Here is an 8,745-nt window from a genome sequence, read left to right as displayed (position 1 = left end):
ACTAATAAACACAAAAACAGCTGCTTGAAAGCTGTGATCCGTAATGCATACCTAATTTTCAATTTCGGAAAAAAGAATGATTAGTTTATTATTTCATATGAACTCAATTCTTTATAGGGAACGAGACTGTCTTTCGAATATGTTTTCCAATGAAAATAATTGAAGTTAGCATGACTCACTTTTTAGTTATTGATAGGTTAGTTTTACTCTTAACAAAGTGTAAAATCGACAAGTGTCTTTAAAATATTTATTTGTAGAACAACTATATTATCATTTAGGTGAGGAAATGATGGATCCCTGAATAAATGAATATGGAAGAATTCGAGTCTTATTTTGATACGTTAAATTTTCATTTCACCAGTTGGAATGATATTTTGGAAAATGAAAAAATTGATATCAGTAAGTACATTTACGTACTTTTTATATGTATAATTCTAATATATGTGATATATCGAACAAATTCATTGCATTATTCTAGTGAAATACATATAGTGGGTCACCAAACACTTTATATCAGCAAAATTGTCCTTTTTTTTGTACAAATCATATGTTTAGTTTAGTTCTGAGATGAGCTCACCAGTTTTCCGTAATACTGTAGAGATAGTGAGAAGGGAAGCTTCCTTACTCTCTAATTATGTATTTTTTTTTGTTACGGATAATACTGGTTTAACATTGAAAGCAAACCCTCTTGTCTCCATTGGATTTCAAAATTATTTTGAATTTGTTAGAACAGTTATTGAGTCCTCATTTGTGCATGAATACATCCATAACTTAGTATTGAAGATAATTGAGATAACAATCAATCATTAGCGAAGTCACATTTAGTAATAATTGTTCGTGATTAGGAGTTGTCCTCTTAATAAAGTACAATAAGTGCTTTCATAAAGCGCATTCATGTATCAAAAAATAGTTAGCTCCCTTATTAAATAATGTGAAATCTCTGGAATTGAATGTCTGCAAATATGACAAGGATTTAGAATACTGTTTAAAACAATTCTGTCATACATTATCCTTCCCCCACAATTTTTTGAGATCTTGTCAACTAGATTCGAATGAAAATTTTATTCCCACATTCAGATACTTTTTCTTCATTTCTAGGAAGCAATAATGGGGAAATGCTTGAGCAAAATGTACAATTGCTTCCCAGGCAGGATGTTTCATTATATGGGATAATTCCTAAAATGGAAAAAAGATCATTCAGCACCTGCAAAGATTGTCAGCATGTGTTTAACCCTAGGGATGTATTATTACATAAGAATTGTACTGTCAGAGTGAAGTCCCAACATACACAGCATTCCAAGAAGAAAGTCAAGTCGAAAAAAAAATCACCTGTGCCACTTCCGCCTTTATTTCCAGTGAGTAAAATTTTGCTTTCACTAAAACTGAATATCTAAAACCATAAATATAAGTCGATAATGAACCTTACAACCATATACATACTAATACATTCATACACTAGACTCAAGCAATAATTAACAATATTATTTCGGGATTCTGCTTCAATAAAAACATTTTTGTCATGAAAAAATCTGTTGTAACAGAAGTATTGAAACAACTCACTTAAATCTCACTACACTAACATATTATTTCATTGCTTAGATATTTCTTGCAGGCTCGTACCAGATATATTCAATGTTAAAAACTCCTGGTTATATCTTGCATTGATTTGATGTAATTCTTTTCTAAAGGATATCTTGACCTTTTTTATCTTTCTAAGAGAATAGGAACTTGAAATGAGTTTTTGTTACACTTATCATTCTCTATTACGTGTAGGTTCAATGAAAATGTATTTGTTTATTGATATTTTTCAGCATTTCATGTTTATCAAGATAAACTGGAATGTAATTAATCGATAAGTTAATATTTTGGCTTTTTTTCTTTTGAGAAAATTTCAGTTCACATTTCGAAACATGAACATTCTGAAAACTAAATAAAACGATCAGTTTTGTACACAAAATTACTCAACATTGATGACCAAGCATATCTCCTTATGTATAACTGCTTATTTTTCCTAAACCTTTCGAGAACAAATGTTATAAATCTTCTGTCGAAATGCAGACAAAATTAGTAGCTTATTATCTTTCACACCTTTACAATTTCTCAGGCTGAGTTTTTAGGGCAGATATAATATTTTTGTGAAAATATTGGTTTTACTTCAACAATTTCAGTCGACAGTTAAAGTATGGAGATAACACTTAACAATTTATAGTTATTATCAAGCCCTGTTATTCTTTCTCTGATAATTTGGTAGAAAGATATGTCATTTCAATGGGTTCATGATAAATTGATACCATTCCGATTGGTAAGAAAAAACAATGGTAGGTGTAATCAGAATTTGATACCAATTTTCTATATATGATTTGCGATTTTGCTCTGGAAACAGTTCATTCTTCAGAGCTTTGCACTGAAAGAAATCATAATGGGTAACTTCTTGAATCCAAATGTTCATTACGGCTGGCTGCCTGGTAAGAATTTCGAATTGGCATTTGAATATAACTGCTATAGGCACTTTTGAAAATACAATTTGTTGTTGCTTTTAAGAATTTTCAAATGGTATGTTTTGTGATTAATGAATGTTATTATGTTTTTTGTTCTTAGACCGGCCTAGAAGGTGTGTCGCCCCTCGAAGAATTGAATACAACAGAGATACATCAGAATTCCATATTTATTGTCAATGTGAACGAGTTGCTACCAATAGATGCCGTTGCCAGCCCTATGTCAGCAAAACCCTCCCAACTGGTGGAGGATGTAGGAAATATACCGTTACCACCTACACTTAATTCGAATACGTCACTGAAGGAACCTTCAACTCACGACAAAACAGCAAATTCCCAGGACCAAGCAGGCAGTAAATCTTCAAGTTACACTTATTCAAATTTCCATACTAATTCCAAATGTAAGAGAAAGAAATATTCAAAATCACGAGAATCAGACACAAAATCACACTCAGGCCCAAATGAAGATAATAAAAGCCAACACGTGAGAAGTATTAAGTATTCTAATCATACAAGTGTAAGTATTAATGTTTATTTGAATACTAGAAGTAAAAAACATTTGAGAAATACGTTATCTTCGTTTCTAAAAAAATGGCTGAATTGTAGTAAACACGAAAAAAGGGTATTTGCTTGTTGAAGTGAGAAATATTTGATGTCTTTTGAAATTATTGTAATGATTCACATATATAATGTATTCCTTATATTTGAAATGTATTATGTATACTTGAAGACAATATCTGAATTTTAATAAATGAATTAATCAAATTTGTTGATTTCTTGAACCAAATTCAAGAAAATAGCAACAACAGTAACATTCCCTCAATATCCTTCAACCATTTTCTACATAAAAAGTTCCTGAAGATCAACATGAAGTTTCCAACACGGATTAATCAAGGTAGCATTCTGAATCAACTCTCGCCTAAAATTATTTCAACAGGGAAAAACTTATAACACTGCTAGAATTTATCCAATTTTTAGTTGAGCTATACATATTGTTCTAATGAATTAAGTTGTTGAATATCAGCTATTCGAATTATAATGAAAAAAAAACAGTAATCATATATTAAAACTACATCATTGCCTTTTGGGTCTAAGCAGTAGAAGAGGCTTTTTCCTAAAGTTCAGCATATGAAAATAATTGTTCAAATTTTCAGGATAACGATGCTGTTCATGGTAGTGAGAAAAGCACAAGTGTAGATTGTAATTACTCAACTCAGGATAACCCACAATCGATTGCAGTCCCAGTAGTGTATATGCCCATGAGTCCTGTATCGCCTTTACAGGTATAAATTCCATTCTAAAGGTTTTTTTTTTAATTTTTCAACTTGAATTAGATAATGCAATATAATGAATATGAAAAACTATTTTCAGAATATCAATAAAGAAGACTTGGATTGTATGGATACACCGCAACAGGTTTTAACCCCCACCGATTGTTCACATCAGATCTACCTCACCATCCCAGAGCAAATAACAGTAAAAATGTATAAAACTCGTCCGAAACTAGGAACATACCCTTCATACGGTTCTCGTAATATAGGAGGAGCTATTGTTATTTCCAAGCAGAAGTTAGTCAATCAGAGAAAAGATATTTTATCTGCAATTAATACCAAACACATAGCTCACGATATTTTGTCCAACTACAACAAATCAATTTCGCATCGTATTAATGTCGTGAAGGCAAAAACCAACAAAGTGAACTTCAGGAAATCACCATTCGACAAGTGTCAAACGAATGACCTAAAGCATCTGAGACTGTCCCCTGATGTGAATGGCTTTATAATTCATGCTGACGTTCCTGATGGCAATGATGACCAGCAGAATTCAATGCACAATGGGAAAATAACTATGATGAACATGAAGTGACAATGGACATTTTCCGTTTAATCCTATGTAATTATTGCTTTCACAATTAGTAAGTGGTGGAGAAATGTTCACAGCAACAAATCCTTCTAGAAAGCCAAAGATCTTAATCTGGAGTTTTTCAAGCTGTCAGTTGAGAAGCTTGAAATCGTAACTTTGATCGGTTATCTCATTAAAAATTGTGGATTATTTGATTAATTCAGTTTTTCTTACCCTTATTTCATGATATTAGTTTTGTGACAAGAATTTTGTTCAGAAAGTAGATATGATACTTTTATTGACCTTTTTTGTATCACTAGTGATATCTGAAGATACTTGAATTTATTTATTGATGTACATGAAGAAATGGTTATCAACATAAGTTTGTCTATGAATTCTGTAAGCGTGGTGATAGATTTGCTTGTGTGCTATAAAAAAGACATTACATGACCTCATGAGAACTTGGTTTTACCAATTTTTGAATTTTTTTTCCACAAAAGTCCCCAATTCTGTAGACATAATTTCAAGGATAATATTGGCAAGTTTTACCAATATAAACGTTCTTCAAATTTGCAGTATTCCAAATATTCAACTAATTTAACTTATTCATTATTTTAATTAACTCAATTATAATGTTGTATGTGTTGATAGGGGGTATATAAATCAAAATTTTTCCCAAGGAAAATGTTACTGAGCAATAAATCCTGAAAATTATCAGTGTTGAGGAAAATTTCTTCTTCAAGTTATATTCCTTCTGGATATCATTCAATCTTTTTGAATATCTTGATGCGAAGAGAGAAATCAATCAAATTAGGACTTTACATCAGAAAAAACTCGATCAAGGAAGAGATAGACATGTTCGTACAATAATTTAAGAGGGAGTCTGTTAAAGAAAGCCAACTAGTGCCTCTGTATGTTAGTGTTGATCGGGACAAAATCTTTGGACTTGAGAACGCTAAAATATCCACCACCTTCGCTATGATTCGTATGTGGGTGGAAGAAGGTAATAATGCTTAGAAAAAGTTCCATCATTATATATCAATAATGAGTGAGGTCTTGTGATAAAGTGAAAAATATCAAATGCAGGTAGCAGTCTTAGTTAATTCGTATATTCAAATTTCAAACTTGCGCTGTTCGCGCAGACGCCGGAACTGTTACATTTGAATTTGTGTAGAGAACTAAGGGCTTGAATATTTTCCTTTTAAATTTGTCTGGTTACATCGAAAAATATTCAATAATTATTTTAATCAATTCGAAGTTGAAAATCATAAAATGGAACATAGCCATTTGTAAATCTCTTATAAATTCTGTGGCCTGGGTACATAGACGTAATAAAAAATATATATATGTGTGTCTGTGTCACTCTGAGTGAAGTATATTATTATTACATGGTCTATGGCTGCTACTAACAACACAGATCTCGGTTTGTTTCTGAACAGAGGAATTTGAGTCAATTTTATTTTAGTATTTTTTTTAATATAAATTATTGTTCATGGATAAATAGCTGGACTATTTACAAATTTATATGCCTTAGATAGTCGTAGACGCCTTAATGAATTTCGAACCTGATATAATTTTGGAATATCAAAAATGACACACAAGCAGTTGATATCCAGTAAGTATGTTTTCATTTTGTGGAAATTTATTATTTGTGAAGATTGTATATCAAATTTTTGTTTTCAGTGCCACTAGAAATTACGGAGAATAAAAACGTAAGTTATGGAAATTTTTATTTTATCATCCAAATAATCTTGAACGGAACAATTTTTCAGATTGATCTTGAATCTCCTAACAATATACGTCGCCCTAGGACCAGTGAAGATTTTTATGAATTTTGCACGACTGTATTGAAGTATGAAAATTATGAGGCACTCGTTAATGAGGTGAGTACATTTTATTTTCAGTACGACTAGTGAATGGTTATGTATGTTGCTGTCACAAGAATGTGCCATCATATGAATTACATTAGTGGGTAACATAAGCTGTAAATTGTTGGAACAATTTATATTACCAAGTTTAAAAATGAATCGGTGATTTATTTTCATGCATCAAAGTTTGCCAAGTTATTTTCAGTAAAAATTTGTATGATTATATGTCCCATTTCATTTACTTCGAGAACAAAAGGTACTGTTTGAAACCGTTGAACATTCTGTATAATAATTTTTTGCATGATTATGAGGGTTGATTTTACTTCTAGGAAATTCATAGTGAATCAACTCCCAGTCCGCAGAGAGATGGTTCGGACAGCAGTATCAATTCGGAATTGGCAAGTAGCAGTCAGAAAGAAAAACAGAGTGAGGATGAAGATAGTGAATCATTCAATTTGGTAACATGTTTTTGTGGAAAACCATTTGCAGGACGTCCTATGATAGAGTGTCTAGAATGCTTGACATGGATTCATCTTTCTTGTGCTCGAATCAAGAAAAACAATATTCCTGAAGTAAGTTTCTTTACCTTACTATTTACTTTTTTGTATGTTAAAGTTCTTTAATAGTGATCACTCCAACACTGGAGTGAAGTAACCAAAATGAAATTGATGATCAATAATAGTGTCTGAGTGAATGAGGAACATTTTTAATTTGTTAAATATATAAGAAAACTGTGAACCTTTCGAGATTTGGAAAAAATATTTCAAGTTGTATGAATTGAAAACCTCATCCTTGTCTGTATACATTTTTGGGTTATTGAAAGCATTTCAATTTCATTTTTTTCTGCGGGTTGTACCCTAATTTTTTAACATAACAATATTTGTAGGTATTTCTATGTGCCATGTGTAAAAAGAAACGATCTGCATCTCCAATCACACCACCTGATAAGAAACGTCCAAGGAAAACATTGTAGAAGAATTAAGTGTATATAAGTGATTTGAGATTCTATGTATAAATGTAAATAATACTCCTTTATTTAGATACATTTGATCCGATGTTGAATTTACAAAATCGATTGAAATATATGGTTGTATATTTTGTTTTATTACTTTATACTGTGGTTTGAATTCATTACTAAAATCCTAAAAAGGCATACTGTATACGTCCACCCACCTAAAGATGCTACTGAGTGTTGGAACTGAGTAGGTGTAGAATTTCGTAATGATCATATCACTAGAATTGAAAAGTTGTGTATCACTGGAATTAATCGCCAGATAATCAAATTTTGCCTTAACCTTCAATAAGTTATGGGGATTCTAAAATTTTTCTCTGGGAGTCTAGCAGTGTTTGGTGTTTTAGTATCTAGACAAACCTTGTTAACAACTCCGACCTAACGTCACAGCATTTCCTCATAATATAGAGTTTTGATAGCCCTTGTACATTATATTATGGAAGGAATATATTTTCCATTTACTATAAAGTATAAAACCATTTCAGCCCACAATTTTCGAAAGAGCAATGAAATTTTAAATATTCCTTGATCCGGTTCTGTATTGATCATAGACAAATAATTAGAGAAATATATACATTCGAATTACAATAGAACCTACTTAGACTTTCTTATGCTTGGGAACACTGGCAGTACTGTTCGAAAATATCGGAACTACCCCGAAGATAGGTTTTTCCATTCTGATCAAAAAACTTCATGAAAATACCGACATAGGCAACACATCATATTGATCCTCCATACAAACGCTGTATGTGCAGTTGCAGACCCTGGTGATAACCAGGGGTAGAAAAAGTCAAAACTAAGCTCAGATATGGAATCAGGAACAGCAATCGGTTTTTCTTCAAAATAATTACCTTTAAAAGTCATCGTTAGAAAAAGTAACGATGACTCTTCTACTACCTAAAAAATAATTTGCCTACCAATTTTTCCGACCTTCAAGAGGGCGTAAAAGGAAAAATAATTCACTTGAAGAAGAACGGATTGCAGTTTCTGATAGAGAAGAGCCTAATTAATCTATATTCTGAATTTCAAAACGATACGAAAAAAAAAACATTTTGGTCGAAAATTTTGCTTGTGTGTGTGTGTGTGTGTGTGTGTGTGCGTGCGTGTGTGCGTGTGTGTATGTGTGTGGGGTGTCTGTGTATGAGTGTGGTGTGTGTGTGGGATGTGTGTATGTGTGTGGTGTGTGTGGGGTGTCTGTGTATGTGTGTGCGTGTTTCGTGTGACGAGTGTCGAGTGTCGAGTGTCGAGTGTCAAGTGTCGGGTGTCAAGTGTCGAGTGGAGTGTCAAGTGTCAAGTGTCGAGTGTCGAGTGTCAAGTGTCGAGTGTCGAGTGTCGAGTGTCAAGTGTCGAGTGTCAAGTGTCGAGTGTCGAGTGTCAAGTGTCGAGTGTCAAGTGTCGAGTGTCAAGTGTCAAGTGTCGAGTGTCGAGTGTCAAGTGTCGAGTGTCAAGTGTCAAGTGTCGAGTGTCGAGTGTCAAGTGTCGAGTGTCGAGTGTCAAGTGTCGAGTGTCAAGTGTCGAGTGTCGAGTG

General features: G+C 32.7%; 2 protein-coding genes across 2 annotated transcripts; both read left to right on the top strand.

Moving 5' to 3' along the window:
• On the top strand, window positions 1–4,812 carry LOC123322080. Its single transcript, XM_044909920.1, has 6 exons — window positions 1–196; window positions 258–399; window positions 1,099–1,355; window positions 2,599–3,012; window positions 3,650–3,778; window positions 3,867–4,812. The coding sequence occupies exons 2-6, from the start codon at window positions 306–308 to the stop codon at window positions 4,359–4,361; spliced, it is 1,389 nt and encodes a 462-aa protein (XP_044765855.1). The 5' UTR covers window positions 1–196; window positions 258–305; the 3' UTR covers window positions 4,362–4,812.
• Window positions 4,813–5,698: 886 nt separating this feature from the next.
• Window positions 5,699–7,318, top strand: LOC123322101 (PHD finger protein 23A-like). The gene is made up of 5 exons (XM_044909949.1): window positions 5,699–5,952; window positions 6,021–6,049; window positions 6,110–6,220; window positions 6,535–6,777; window positions 7,092–7,318. Exons 1-5 carry the CDS (start codon window positions 5,928–5,930, stop codon window positions 7,176–7,178), a joined length of 495 nt encoding a protein of 164 aa, XP_044765884.1. The 5' UTR covers window positions 5,699–5,927; the 3' UTR covers window positions 7,179–7,318.
• The last annotated feature ends 1,427 nt before the right edge of the window (window positions 7,319–8,745 follow it).

The sequence above is a fragment of the Coccinella septempunctata genome, chromosome X, assembly GCF_907165205.1.
Source record: "Coccinella septempunctata chromosome X, icCocSept1.1, whole genome shotgun sequence".
In the NCBI taxonomy this organism is placed as follows: domain Eukaryota; kingdom Metazoa; phylum Arthropoda; class Insecta; order Coleoptera; family Coccinellidae; genus Coccinella; species Coccinella septempunctata.
Note: the sequence above shows the minus strand (reverse complement) of the source record. Positions and strands in the feature narration are given on the sequence as shown.

Coding starts and splice junctions, on each gene's coding strand:
- LOC123322080 (XM_044909920.1), top strand. CDS start 306: ATGAATATGGAAGAATTCGAGTCTTATTTTGATACGTTAAATTTTCAT. Junction 400..1,098: donor AAATGAAAAAATTGATATCA/GTAAGTACATTT, acceptor CTTCATTTCTAG/GAAGCAATAATGGGGAAATG. Junction 3,013..3,649: donor AGTATTCTAATCATACAAGT/GTAAGTATTAAT, acceptor TCAAATTTTCAG/GATAACGATGCTGTTCATGG.
- LOC123322101 (XM_044909949.1), top strand. CDS start 5,928: ATGACACACAAGCAGTTGATATCCA. Junction 6,221..6,534: donor ATGAGGCACTCGTTAATGAG/GTGAGTACATTT, acceptor TTTTACTTCTAG/GAAATTCATAGTGAATCAAC. Junction 6,778..7,091: donor AGAAAAACAATATTCCTGAA/GTAAGTTTCTTT, acceptor CAATATTTGTAG/GTATTTCTATGTGCCATGTG.